Genomic DNA, 15,744 nt, shown 5'->3' with positions numbered 1-15,744 from the left:
AATGTTTGGCACCTACAAACATAATCCTTATGTAATATAAAAGGGGAGATTCTCTTCTTTCTATTTGCAAGACTTCAGAATATGTAGCAGTTTGTAACTAGGGCTTATTTTCAGGGTAGAGGCCTACTCTGAAATGGCTTAAAAATCACACTTGGGCATATTTTCATTGTATGTCTTATTTTCAGGGAGAAACACAGATATGTAGTGAGGTGGGGGGGCTGGTGTCCACGTTGACCAAAAATTCTAAAGTATCTGTTGGGGTAGTGGATGTCCAGCACAGACTATCTGTAATTGTCTTGTAAGTGAAGTTGCATACATGACTGCTTCTCCTTCAAATACAGGCAGTATCCCCACAGTTTTAGGTGCTTTACATTTTTTTTGTTGCAGCAATTTGCCATAGAATTTTCATACAAGAAAGGTTTTTTACCCCATATGTCCTTGGCAAAAAATGGTTTTCCATCAAGTAACCCACATTGCACACATTAATATGATTATTCTTTAGGAGAATATTTAATATCCTTCTAATTATAGTTTTATTACTTCAGTAAGAAGTTTTGGTTTCTAAGTTAGGTCATAAAAACATTCATTTCTAAAACTCTTACAACAGTTGTGTACAGATCCATCATACAGATTAGTTCTTTCATGCTCAGGAAAGGTTGTGGCCCTGCCATACTTTTCATCTGAAATCACTGGAATGAAACAAAATTAGAAATCAACAGATTAAACAAAACACTAATGTACAAGGTTTTTTTGAAAGAGGAAAACAGAATCTTGCCTTTCATAATATGTAAATGAATGCAGCTTTTTTTTTTTTCTGAAAGAAAATCCGGTACTCATTTAATTTGCCTCTATCAGTCGTACATTAGGGATTCATTTTTCTTTTGCATGCTGATAGAAGGAGCAGAATGAATTAACTACATTTTCCTTAATGGAGGGAGTCTTTGTTTTGTGAATAATAAAACAAAACCCATAATACACTGTATAAAAAGCTGGATTGTTAAAACTAATGGCCCATTGACGACATGCCAACTCCTTGTGGCGACTCTACATGATTTATAGCTGACAGATATTGCAAAAACACCCGACCCTACTGTGATTTACTATATAAACATATTCATTTAGTAAAAGTTGGAAAAGACTCTAAAAGATCAGTTAGCTGCTGGGTCAGGCAGTGAGTTAATTGTGTATTTTTCAGTTTTTATAAATGAGATGTCTGTGATTTATTCTGTAATAAAGAAAATACTGACTTTTAAAAGATTCTAATAGTTTTTTATTTGTTTACACACTTGCTAATGTTGGGTTGCATGGTTGATGGATCTTAATAGCTGACAACCGTTAATGGAAATTTTATAAAATTTAAAGGTTGTTGACTTTTCACAAACAGCAAATTTTGTAAGTGGCCTATAATGAGAAGAATAGTTAGGACCATTGTGTTTTTTGGGTCTTATCTGAGGTCTGAATTTAGAACTATCTGCCTTTTAGGTTTGATTAAAGACACCGGTCCATCAATTCAATTCTATATTCACACTGGGGGGGAATATTCGAAGGCTGTTTTTAAACATGGTTCTTAAATTTGGCCTACTGAATGCTGAGGCTCCGGCCTCTTTGTATATTCCAAAAGTGTATTCTACCAACAGCGAAATGAATATCCACCTAGTTTGACCAGTTAAGACCAGGTCAAACCTGATTGAAATTTCAGTTGTAAAATAGTTAATACGGTGGGCTAAAGAATTCACTCCTGCTCCACTCCTAATGTGGAGTGCAGGAAATCCGGAAAATGCATCGGAAATGCTGTTTTTTTTAAATGCCTTTTAAGACACAGTTAATGACCCTCGTTTTGTTTATCCAGAGGAAGCAACCCGTATGAGACAGGCAGAAGTTACCCGTTATTAAAGGGGGGGTTATCTGAGTTTAAGAAATAATTTAGGACGAACGGGGACAAACTATTTAAAAAAAATAAACCTCCTCTAAAAAAAAAAAATACCTCCACAGGAAGCTGGCCTGAAGCTCCCATCCGACACCATCTCCCAGCACCCTACAATGTAGTAATGGGAATTACGGCTCTACTTGGTGAGATGACTCATTAGGCTCCACTCTCTAAGAAGAGTAAGCTCTTCTGGCTCCTGAATGGCTACCTATTAAATATATAACTGGGAGCCACAGGCCAGTCAATCAACCCACGCCACTCCACTTTTAACCCGATTGTATATTTTTTAAATAGCTCGTGCCAGCCTGGCCCTAAGTTCTTACAATTTGGATAACCCCTTTAACCCTTTCCAATATATTAACATCACAAAAACCCTTTGGCAGTAAGTTCCATAGTTTCACTAAAAGACTCTGATTATGGTGAAAGCAATTTCTTCTAGTTGTAGAGGGTGTCCCCTTTTTATAATTATATAAATGGATCTTTATAATTTCTATTTTTCAGTATATTGTGTACAAATTTATTTAAAGAAGGGGCTTAAGTTTTTAAGAGTTTTAGACCCTGTTTTAATATACACTTTGATGTCTGGTTCAACAAAAAGTGTGTGTGTGACACCGTCCTGAGAAAAGGGATTTTAATAAATCTGACCATAAAGTCATATGGTACAAGATACTAAAACAGTATTGTGCTTTTGAGGGTGGTGCCCTTCCTGGTGCCTGGAATGGGATTCATATAGTTAAAAGTTTTTATTCTCCATCCAAGTAGAATACATATGAAATATGAGCATCATTTTAGGGGTCGCCCAGCACAGGCTACATTCACATTACGTTTTAGCTCTGCATTGTAAGGACATTTTGGGTGGATTCCCGATGTGTTTTTACAATGAAGGCCTAGGGCATATCCACTTTATGTTTATACAGTGGGATACGTTGTTCAGTACCTCCACCCTGAAAGTGGGAGAAGAAGCAAACGGTAAGCAGTCAGTGATTGGTCTTTCCTGAGTAATTGTCCTTAGATTGAAATTTATATCACTGGTCACCTCCCTGAGTGTACATTCAGCATCCATCCCCTATAGGGATGTTGAGCATATACGTCACAAACAGAATGGAAAGTTTGCTATGTTTTCCTATCATGTGTTTCCTTCAGGATAGAATGTATACTGTGCAGACAGAGGCACCCTTTTGCCTCATTCTGCCAATATTGGTATATGGATAGTCTGGGAGCTTTCCAGACTAAACATATCCATAAATTTTGTTGTGAATATAGCCTAGGGAAAATTATTCCCCCTCTCTCGCACAGTCCAGGATTATCAGATACAGAGTTCTCTGTAGCTCTAGCTCTTACAGTACTCAGGCTACCTATTAATTACGGTAGTTTTTGTATAATATAATGCTTCATTTTCACTGTGACGGCACTGCAGTTAATACTACTGTAATAAGTTTATTGACAAAGAATTCTTCTGAGGGTCAGGCTGTGTGGCAGACAACCCATTCAAGGTAGTTTAAATTGCAATTTTTGGGGAAAAGAGAAGCACTCCTTTAGGCTGTAAGTTCCTTAAAATGCTCAGTTTCCATTTTTGTTTAATAGCTTTTTCTTGGCCTATGTGATACTCTGTGTTAACTCTTATTGTTATGTTGCTCGCAGAACTTCATATTTATAACTACCAATTATACTAAGAGCTATTTGCTTATGCAATTGCAAGTGTAATGGTTGCCCTGAAGATTGTGAACCATAAGGACATGATTTAAAAAACAGAGACAATCATTACAAAAAAAACAATATGTATATGAGCCTGAGGGGGGAGCAGACCACATGCCGGCTTTCTGAAGAGATATAAAGTATTGATAGAACATTACAACGACAAATGTGCCATTGCAGCAAATTAAGAGAGTGCTAGTGTCATGTCCAGAACCGGACTCTTGGCCGCTCTGCTTTATTAACTTCTTTCAGATTGTTGCCAGTGGGCACTTAGAAGATTAGACTTTCCAGTCTTGTCAGCTCTAATACACTGCAATGATATCAATCATTTTTTCCTACATTCAATTATCTTCATTCGTGGCACAGCGGGGAACCACAAGTCATTTAATAATTTGTCATGCCAGAGAATTATGTGCCAATCAGAACAGATTCCTGTGTTCATTCTTCGTGTGTAAATGTTATTATCTGTAAAGAGGCAAATGTTTTACATTTTTGTGTATCTTTGTAGTGCATCTGTAAGTTAATCATTTTGTTCTCATACTTTACTGCTTATTTAAAGGGAACATATACTAGTGAAAAAAAACTGTTAATTAAAGGGGAACCTGTCACTGCTCTTTGAAAAAAATGAGCATTAGACAGGTGCCCATAGAACCTTATATGCCTAATGGCACCCTTTTTTAATTAACTTGATCCATGTTCACAATTGGAGAAAATGAACTTTGATTCTCTGCCTGGTAACTGGGCGTATACTCACCCTTGAGTCTAGCAGCCGCCTCCCCAGCACGTCATCAGTTACTCCTCAATCCACTCCCCCTTTCCGATATGACACTTGGCTGTCTCGACGAAATCTTGTGCATGCGCATAGGTCGCTGTCATGCGCAGTGAGCGTCTAAGCGGTCCGCACCATTTGCTGCCTCACTGCGTATGCGCAGATTTTCCCCTTCCGAGATTTTGGTGAGACAGCCACATATTAGAAAGGGGGAGTGGATTGAGGAGTTACTGATGACGTGCTGAGGAGGCGGCTGCTAGACTCAGGGGTGAGTATATGCCCAGTCCGATTTGCTGGAGTCTCTGCCTGGTTAGCAGGCAGAGAATCAAAGTTCATTTTCTCCACTCATGACCATCGATCAAGTTAGTTAAAAAAAAAGTTTGCCCTTAGGTTCCCATAGAGCCTTATATGCCTATCTAATGCTCTTTTTTTCAAACAGCAGTGACAGGTTCCCTTTAAAGAGTAACTACCGTATATACTCGAGAATAAGCCAACCCGAGTATAAGCTAAGGTACTTAATTTTAACACAAACTGGGAATACCTATTCACTTGAGTATAAGCCTTGGGTGGGAAATGCATTGGTCACAGCCTCCACCCATTATATATGCACTGCATCACACACACCATGACGTCAGCCAATTACCGACATCATAGTGGCGTTGGCGGCGTACACTATTTGCCTTGATGATTCCGCTGAGGTGATTAGCCTATACAGGGGCTGTCTTTAAAGAGTTGGGTCACTAGGAACATAAACAGGTTCTTTTATCTCAAACTGCTTAAATAAGGAAAAAGGGACACGAAAGAAGGACAGTTTCTGTCCTTTAACCCCTAATCTGGGATCTGACTTTGCTTTGACTGGGTCACTAAGCTTCTACCTTTCAGAGTAGTTATAGTATAGGTGGAAACAGACTGCTATGGGTTAAAGAATTCTGGTTTGAAGTGCAAAGAGTTGGGTAAAAGCATCCAAAGGCAAGCCAAGGTCAGGGAGAGTTCTAGCAAAGTTGTGGATCAGGCCATAAGCGGGCATGCACAGATTTGTGAGCAGGACTAGCTAGGAATTTTAAAAAATCTAAAATAGCCCCACTAATAAAATTAAATGTACTCTTTAAGTTTTCAAGACCTACCTTTCCTTTTTCCCCACATTCTGTCATTTTCTAGAGGACCTTTCAGGGCGATTTGGAACACTAAACAATCCACAGGTCCTCACGCACCAGTGGTTTAGTGCCGCAAATCGCTCTTTAGCAAGTCCCTCTGTGCCTGCTAGTAAAATAAATAACCATTATAGTTACCTTGTTCCGATGCTTCCCGCACAGTCCCACAGTGAAGCCGGCATACTACATTCCAGCTTCACTGCACAAGCGCCAATACAACCATTACGTTGCTTACCGGAATATGCTGCTCCAGCTTCAATAATGTACTCTACAGGCACGGGAAGCACAAAATGTGCCTTATCCTACCCATTTCTAAGTATAAAGTTTTTTTCCTTTTTTATTTTTAAAGCTGCAACGAAGGGCCTAGCTAAAGGTAAGCTAAACTATTGGACCATAAGGACCTGTTGTTGGCTTAGTGCCCCAAATTGCCATGACTGGTCCTCTTTAAAGGGAACCTGACATCAGCAGCTCCTATTCTGAACCCCCCCCCCCCCCCCCCGTGTCCTTATAGACAATAGTGAACACATTGCCAAACTGTTTTTATAGGAAACTGTCTTTGTCGGAAAAAAAAGATGAGTTAGATCAAAGTTTACCTTTCTGTATGCAGAACTGTGTTCCTAGTCCCATGGTAGTAGCCAGTGAGGAGTGGGCACACATGTATGACGTCCTAAGGGGAAAGAAAAGTGGGGAACATGGATTTTTTTTTTTTTTCTTTTTATGACGAAATGGTTTTACAAGGGTGGGGGGGGGGAAACCTATCCTCACTGGCCACTCCCATGAGACTCTTGTAGTTTTCTCTTCACACAGAAACGTAAACTTTGATGTAATGTATCTTTTTTTCAGAAAAAGCCAGTTTTACTATAAAAACTTTTTGCCAATGTGTACACTATTCTCTATGTGGACATGGGGGAGCCAGAAAAAGGCTTCTGGTGCACCCATTTCTACTTGCAAGATAATTCTGAATTTTTAGACTCTCCTCAAGTATGTACTTGATGATTGGACATTACCTTAACTTTTTCTGTTGCCTACAGGTCTAAATGTACTTTAAGATGATCGTTTTTGTAGTCAGGATTAAAGGGGTATTACCTTGAAGACAAGATTCCTAAATATAGTCAGTGCATTAGAGAATGTGTTATTTTATTATCCTGATACTAACAAAAATAAATGAAAGTGCATATAAGCCTGTACCCTGATAGTCTAAGCACATTGTCAGCACACAGCATCTTATAGCACAGAGGAATCATGAAGTGTCTGCTTAGAGAGACCATCTCTACACTGACCATTACTGAGTGATAGGAGATAAAACCACAATAAAACTGAGTAATCTTGTAAAGTAAAGGGATCAAAATGATCTTTGTCATGTAAACATCACTAGGGGATTGAAGTTTGAGAATTTTCATTCATGGGCAAACTTTAAGAATCTGATGACCTGGGTCATTGCACACCCTGTAAAGGTGACTGATATTGACCACGTTTATACTATTGACACCATTTATACAACATGCTCTGGATCATTATTTAGGTTGTTACCAGTAGTCTGCTGACTTGCCCCTCTTCATAGAATGCCATACGTAGGGTTATTCTATATCTTGTGTGGTATAATGTATCATTGCTAGAGCAGATAGTCATGTTCCCCGGTAACAGGACACTTTTCCTAAAATAACTAAATTGGAAGCGTTTCCTCACACTGAACTATAATTGCTGGTTACTGTAGAATTTATGAATCTTAGTTATACATTTTTTTATCTGAATCTTAATATTTTTCTTTCTACAAAGACAACAAAATCTATTTGTGAGCTGCACTTAGCGAAGATTATCATAGCCCTTTCATATGTTTAATATCTTAAAGGTTCCTCTCCACTGTGGATATAGGGTACGTTTCTGGTAGATAAGAGGTTCAATCATAGGAAACTCTCCTGATCTTCTCTTGCGATGGTCTTTTGTGCTCTATTATTCTCCTTTGGACTGTCAGAGAGAGATGAGCATGGTGCAAATAGTGCTTCCAACTATACATTGCAAAGAGGTTTACCATCAGTTACATGGTAGTACTGAGGACAGGCCAAACTTGGTCCCTTCCTCTCAGGGTCGCAAGGGTTATACCCCCCCCCCCTTTACAATAGGGTTATGGTAATTCTTTAAAATATTCCATTAATTGGGACGTCTCTCTCCCTTCACAGCAGAAACCATGGAGTATATTACACATAGCACATTTCAGGGTGCAGTCACAGGTTGCAGTTAAAACTACATTGCAATCAGCTTTGAGGTGGTTTTACGTGTATTTTTGTTAATTTAACAGGTGTAGGAGATCTGTGGAGCAGGTTTCCCCTTCAAAATCAAATTCAGCCATTCTGTTCTACCACAGTCATGGTGCCTGGAATTAGAAGTGTCCCTTGTTGATCATGTTTGATTTAGATGGTAGATCTTCTTCAAGGTCTCTGCCCTTTATAAAATATTGTTAGCTGTTTTTAGGGGGTCAAAACTGCTTATAAATCCCTTTTTAAAAACAGCTTTGAGCGGTACTAAGTCATGAGGGGAAATTCTTCACTGCAAGAATTTGTGATTAAAACTAGGAACATGCCACCTCCACGCCATGTGGGCGTAGAGGGCCACAGCAGCCGGTGGAGAAGATGGGCAAGATGCCTACATTCTTCTGAGAAACCTGGCGGACCTGGCGTAGTTTTGCCCGGTGACCGCACCGCCTGCTAGATACATCAAGAGGTCTAAGCGGCTCAACAAGGGGGGGGGGGGATTGGAAACACAAGGCTATATTCATTACACAACATCATTTAAGGGCGATTCCCTTTTTATACAGTTCATGGTAGTGGTTACGGTAATAGTAAAGCATAATTATTTTTGCTACCCCATTTTCATGACTCCCATTCACAGAAAAAAAATAGAAGAATTGTGTTCAGCTATTACCATAACTCAAACTACTCTGTTGTAGAGAAGGCAGGACTATTCTCATCTCAGCCACACATGGTTTTGATGAGTCTACCACTTATTTACAAATAATTGAAGCCCCATCAATAACAATTTAATAGACTGTCATGTGACATCCAGCACCCACCCAATCAGATAAATTGCTCCAGTGAGCTGTGCATTGTTAATCAGCCACAGCAGCGTACATTTTATCGTGGCTGTGCTTGGTACTACATGGGAACAGGGGAAGGAATCGTGGTTCCTGGAGAGTCAGTAGTCAGACCCTCACCGATCACCTATCCTAAAAATGGGATATCAATATTATAGTTCCAGCTAACCACTCTAAAGTTTCTAAAGGCACACTTTGCTTGCTTTTGCCTGTAAATCATATATATGTATATATATATATATATATTTGTGTTCACTGAAGCGAATAAAGAAGAACACCGAGGATGGAGCATTCTGCATATGGATGTCATTTCGTTTTCACTGGATGTCAGTTGTAATTTTTCATATCCAATGATACTGTAACTAATGAGTCTCATTATGCGGCTCGTGTAATTTCTAGTTTCTGTTCTGTATATATGAACAGTACAGCACTAAGATTCCTTTGTTTCATATTCCCAGCGCTGTTTTATCCTCTCTCCGTTTGTTTACTGTTGTTTTTGTAATATTCTGCAGAATATTTCAAAAAGTATTTGTGTATTTAAAACATATTTATACTGTCACATTTTATTGTATAAATAATCCCTTATACAGTGCTGTGCCTCAGCCAATGAAAAGTGTGAAGTCTGGATAACCCCATGGGATCCAGGGCAGAGGTAAGCAAAAAATAATGATCTACTCTTGCCCTGCTCTGGCTCACTGTTTCTGTGTTCCAAAAATCTCTGGATCCCTCTGAACTCACTTATTTTATGTCCCCGTGACCCGCTGAGGCCTCTGATTAACTACAGTGGGTGGTGCGACACCTATTTCCAGACCAGTTGGTAGTGCCATGGATCAAAGGACCAGCAAAATGCTAGAATTAGAGGTCGGGCTGGGTTAGTGCACTTTCTTTTTATGCTTACCCCTGCCCTTAGCCCCTGTTGGGTTTTTCAAGATTTCTGGAAAAACCCCTTTCATTAGTAAGAAGAGAATGGAACTATATAGAAGTATCAGTGACTGAAAAGGGGCTTTAAAAAAAATAAAATAAAATAAAATCTGCTTATGTGCTAAATGACTTTACCTCTAGTCCCGGGAAATAATATGAAACAATACAATACTTTCTTTTACAATACAATACAATACTATTTAGGTTGTTACCAGTAGTCTGCTGACTTGCCCCTCTTCATAGAATGCCATACGTAGGGTTATTCTATATCTTGTGTGGTATTAAACTTTCTTTTGTGGACATTATACCGTACATTACATTTTCTGCAGCATTCAGTTGCCCTACAGGGCTGCAATACAAGAAAAACATGCATTTTGATGATAATACCCTCAAAGAAGATTTCCTTTAGTTCTATTTGGAAGCCAGCGCTGCCTCTTGCAGTCTCCGCCTGTGCGCCAGAAGGTCTCCATTTATGTGATTTTTTTTAAGATGTAGGTTTCTTCTGCTTGTTAATCAAATGTTGACCTTAGAAGTGCAGAGCCATGCTTTCTGCCTTGGTGGCATGTCACAGCGATGACAAGTTTTGCCTCCGGCAGTGGAAACTGCTGTGTGAAGTAGAAATCACATTCATTTTAGGGACATTATTTTTACCATTTTACTGCAGTTTAGTTCACCATTAAAGGCTTAGATTGTCAGAACTGAAAGATTTTGTGACAGTGGTAGACACAGCAGTACAGCACTGCTGTATTTCTTTCACAATGTGATTAGGATTTGACTTGTTCTTTTCTTAGATTTAATACAGCAACCTAGCAAAATAGATGGAGAATGTCAAGGACTGCCATTCAGGTCCCTGATGGCAGATGTAAACCTGAATACTGTCACACAGGAAAAGGTATTTAACAGTACGGATACAGTGTTATTGATGGATGTTGTGCTCTACATAGTACAGTCTGGGGTGCCTTTTCCTAAATGATGTGTCAGAAAATCTCAAAGTAGCATTGATAAAAATATTGGTGCTCAGAATGATGAAAACTATTCCTTGTGGTGAGACCTAATAATCTTTTTACAACATCTGTAACCATGACAATGTGGCAGTGGTACATCTGTTCATCATTATAGATGTAGATTCTTTACTGTTAGCAGGGCCATTTAACACACTGAGTATCTCCGTGGTGCCCCCCCTCCATTTCTGAAAGAAAACTATTTACTGCATACAGTAGAAGAGTAGTAGTACTATGTCCATAAATACAGGGTAAGGCTACATGCAATGTGTGACCGCCCCGCACAGCGCTGTAACACGGGGAAAGATAGGACATGTCCTAACTTTTCCCTGTGTATGGAGCGGTACGGTGCCGCATATCTGTTGCACCGTATAGTTCCATGCGGCCATTGCCGTCTATGGGGGCAGTGGTATGGCCATAAGCATGGGGCCTTACATACATCCCCCCGACGGCCTAAGAATAACAGCACTGCTCAGTGCCCATAGATGCAGGATAGGAGTCACAGTACTATGCTGAGACATGCATACAGAATAAAAGTACTCATGCTCTGCCCATGCTTACAGAATAGAAGTATTAATACTATTCTGTGTCCATACACATAAAACACGTGTAGTTTTACTGTGTCGTGTCCATATATATATATAGGATAGGAGTGATAGTACTGTACTGTGTCCTTACAAATAGAACCCAATATACACAATACAATTGGTGCCCTTATCATATCGGAGTAATAGTACAGTGCTGTGTCTATACTGAATAAGAGTACTCATACTGAGTATTAGTGCTATTCTATGTCCATACACATAAAACATATATAGTTATACTGTGTTTTTTCCATATACAGAGTGGGCCATTTATATGGATACACCTAAATAAAATGGGAAAGGTTGATGATATCAACTTTCGCAGGCTTCCAGTATCTGTTGTTTCAGGTGTTGCACATCTCGTATCTTCAAAGCATAGACTATTGACTTCACATGACCTCAAAGCTCCCAGCATTCTTAGTTCCCTGGAAAGTGGATTGGTTGTCCTGGACCAATTGAATGGCCACCAGGGTTTCCTAAACTGACCCCCTTAGACTTTTATCTTTGGGGTCATCTGAAGCCCATTGTGTTTGCTGTGAAAATATGAGATCAGAAACAATGGATACTGGCATCCTGTGCTAGCATTTCTTCTGTGGTGCTGCTATCAGTGTGTCAAGAGTGGTAGAAGAGGGTTGCATTGACAATCCAACACAATGGGCAGTACGTTGGTTTTAATGTAACTTTATTATTGCATGAGTTATTTACCGCCACTTATAAAATGTGTTCAATCACCATTCACCATTGTTTTTCTTATGAAATTCTCAATAAGTTTCATGAGTTACATGACCCTCTTCCCATTGCAAAAAAAATAAAGTTGGATCCAAAATGGCCAACTTCAAAATTGCCGCCATAGTAGACGCACAATTTGAAAAGTTTCTCCCTCCCAAATACTAATTTGTCTCAAACAAGTAGTTGATATCACAAACCATTCCCATTTTATTTAATATTTTGTAGCTCCAGGCGAAATTTTTTGGGTCTGTATGACTATGGGATTTTAAAAATGTTGGATTGTCATAAGAACCAGGATTAACAATAAATCTTAATTGTAGACACCTTTGATAACTGTTACAGCTGTTTATTGTAGCCTGGGGCTAAAGTACAGTAAATTACCAACATCCAGAGGTCCGTTTGTAACTGGAGTCGTCTGTAAGTCAAGTGTTTTTAAGTAGGGGACCGCCGTGCATTGTCAATACAAAGTAAACGTGGTAGGCTTGTTACATTTTGTGCCCATATATATATTTTAGAAGTAATAGTACAGTGCCTTGTCTATACATGCTGAATAAGAGAAGTCATATTGTGCTTTGTCCATCTGTATAGAATAAGTAGTAATACTGTGTGGTGCATTTATATACAATATAGTAGTAGTATGGTAGTAGCACGGACTTCTCATGAACAAACAACCAAGGAAACATGTTTTTACATGGAAACAGCTGAAACATTTAAAGCCTCAAGAATTGTATTCTTAATATAAAGTTTTAGAAGGAGGCTACGGAAGTTCTTCACTAAACAGAGTTTATTCCACTTTTTATTGAATACCACATTTATACCACATTTTATATACTTACTGTATTTATATTCGGTAACACACTTTCAAGACAGATTTTTTAAAACTTAAAAAGCAATGTGTTTTTTCTTTGTAGAAGCCTTTTTCTTCTCAGAAAAAATATTTTAAAAAATCTTCAAGATTTAAGAAGAACCAGCACTTAGCTCTATAGGAGGTGTTTGTCCCCTGCCATTAATGTTCTTCAGCTGGGCTAATTCTCTGGTATTAAGTGGTATCTATAATCAGCAAAGTGTTCTGACAAAAGTGGAAATGAACACTTACACTGTGTGTCTGTATTGTCTTCCATGGCAAGGCCTCCTCTCCCATATCTGTATTGTTACAGCATGATATTATCTGAGGTCACAGGTGGCCATGGGTTTCCAGACTATATTTAATAGACCATTCATAGGAACACATGCTCGCTATGAAATTGCAATTCTAACCAGAAAATTCATCAAAACCTTTGTTAACAGTGGAAATTACATTTTGGTTGTACTCAAATAGTGTATTGTAACCAACTTAAAGTGCAATTAAAATTTTTTTTTTTTACAAATAAATAGCTCTGTAGAAAAGCTTTTTCTATTATCTTTATTACCTATGTCCGGCAGTTTCTTTGCTATCCTATTCAATTTAGCCTATTCCTGCAGTAGTTGTCTCCTCTGTCTGTGCTGATTATCCCTGTAAGACCATAGCTTGTTTACACAAAAGATACAGTTACAGTTTCACAGAGGCAAGGGGCAGCTGCTCCCTGTTCACTCTGGAGGGAGGAAGGGTTATTTGATGTTCTATGTGTGTAGCTAGCAGGAGAGCCTTGTGTCTGTGCACATCTGTGGATGCAGAAATCCCCTAAACAGAAAAGTGATCTACCCTGTTCCCTCCCACCATCAGTCCCTCCACTCTAGTCTGTGATTCTACAAATGTTTCTCTTCCTTTCTCTGCACTTCAAGCTGTCCCTATCTTTTGCTCTGCTGACACTTTCTACACTGCAGGGAGGCTGCTCACACAACACAAACTATACACGTCATATAACTATTTCACTCCTGGTTTATATTACCACTTCATGCTCAGCTATACTATATGGTCCTGTATATCAGAAACCGGGAAAATCACCACCAGAGGAAAATCCTTCACAAAAAAAGACATGAAGTATAATGTAAAAACCATAATCAAATTTGATTAAAAACAAGTAAAAAAATACACAGTGCCTTATATGAATGCCAGACATGAAAAAGGACTGCCCAAACAGAGGGCCAAAAATCACACTATGATGCAAGTCTCAAGTACTAACAAATGTTAATATAATGCAAGAAGTAGTAGCCTTAAAGGAAAACGACTACTATGATCATTTTAAACCAAGCATACTTACATGCTTGTGTTTGCCCCTCTGGCAGGATCTGCTCTTCTGTTAGCTTCTTATGCCCTGTTTTTTTTTTAAAACAGGCTTTACTAACAACGCAAATGAGCCTAGGGGGCTCCAGGTTACATTAACATCTACAGAGCCCCCCAGGATCATTTGCACAATTTTTGGGGGTGTAAGTCAGACTTGATGCCTTATAGGACAGTGAAGCCATGCCATACATAAATTATTCTTTTTCTGCATTCAGTTTTGTACTGGTTTCCCTTGGAGTTAGCAGTTTATGTTTACTCCAATGGCAAATATGTAATTGCTTATGGCAATGCACTGCTTTTTGGATACAGTGGGGGTCATTTACTAAGGGCCTGATTCGCGTTTTCCCGACGTGTTACCCGAATATTTCCGATTTGCGCCGATTTCCCCTGAATTGCCCTGGGATTTTGGTGCACGCGATAGGATTGTGGCGCATCGGCGCTGGCATGCACGCGACGGAAATCGGGGGCGTGGCCGAACGAAAACCCGACGGATTCGGAAAAGACGCCGCATTTAAAACAAAAAATGTGTTGCGGAGCTTGCACCTACCTTCACTCAGCCCGGCTCGGTGTATTCCAGTGCATTCCAGGGAACTTCAGCGCAGCAGCGCCACCTGGTGGACGTCGGAGGAACTGCCTTAATAAATCCCGGCCGGACCCCAATCCAGCGCAGGGAACGCGCCGCTGGATCGCGAATGGACCGGGTAAGTAAATCTGCCCCAGTAAGTCTGCATTGTTCTAAATTTTCAATTAGCCTTATATGTAAACTTGGTTTTATATGATCACTAGCAAAACAATGTCTCTTTTAGGCTACATGCACACCTACTTTGTGCAGAAAATAGTGAAGTATGTGGCTAATTTCGGCTGGGTGGAAATTGAGCTTGCAGCCCTGCAAATCCGGGCACGAATAGGAACCACTCTACATTTTGTGGTCACGGTGCAATGAGCTCACCATACCCGTCACCGGGCACAACAAATGTCAATGGCTGTGAGATAGCTGAAATTTATGACATCATGTAGGAAACACTGTAACTAATAGGCATATCTGCATGACTGTAGTGGTCATGCTTTGTTCCAGAACCCACAATATTCTTACGTGTGATGGTTATGTTGTTCGCCAGAGATATCCCCAAACATTTTTCTGAATGGAGATATTCATAGAGGAGCAGATAAATGAGACAAAACCATGTAAAGTAGATTTGATTTATTAATGGGATGGATTTTTAATGACAAAGAAACGAGTTTGGCAAAGCTCATGAAGTTATACCATGGTGCCAGAAAACAAGGAGAATAGGAGCGAGGCTATTCATAGCAGCGAGCGGTAACACAAGTCGTGTAGCTTTAGAAATCTCTTTAGGATGATAGCCTCTCTTTGTTTGTCTTCTATCTTTCGGCTAACATTATTCTTTTTTCATTTCCATTTGACAGCACGCTCTACTAGCTCTGAAGTTTATCTTGGCATTTGTGATTCCCAATAAACCATATGACATCCGGATAAAATTAGCCAGACTGGAATTTGAGTCTATGGAAGCCCTCAAACAAAAACAGGTAAGTGAACATTTTCCTTATCTTGAACATAAACCAGGCAAGAAGTGACTGCTACAGTCTTGGAAGTGCTTTGCTAGAGTAGTAGAGACTAGTAATTTCCTTTAGTTTCCTCCGGAGCCTGCATCTTATGT

The 15,744-nt window shown here is 39.4% G+C and overlaps 1 protein-coding gene across 3 annotated transcripts in view; it reads left to right on the top strand.

Annotated features, from left to right (window-relative positions):
* The window catches only part of ANO10 (anoctamin 10), a 176,530-nt gene that overhangs the window by 86,163 nt on the left and 74,623 nt on the right, over nucleotides 1-15,744 (top strand). For all 3 annotated transcript variants that reach the window (XM_072153531.1, XM_072153530.1, XM_072153532.1), the window contains exon 12: nucleotides 15,494-15,613. In XM_072153531.1, the coding sequence (XP_072009632.1) occupies nucleotides 15,494-15,613 (120 nt within the window). The remainder of the gene's footprint in view (nucleotides 1-15,493; nucleotides 15,614-15,744) is intronic.

The sequence above is a fragment of the Engystomops pustulosus genome, chromosome 5, assembly GCF_040894005.1.
Source record: "Engystomops pustulosus chromosome 5, aEngPut4.maternal, whole genome shotgun sequence".
NCBI classification, from domain to species: Eukaryota; Metazoa; Chordata; class Amphibia; order Anura; family Leptodactylidae; genus Engystomops; species Engystomops pustulosus.
This window is presented reverse-complemented; position numbering and strand designations above follow the sequence as displayed.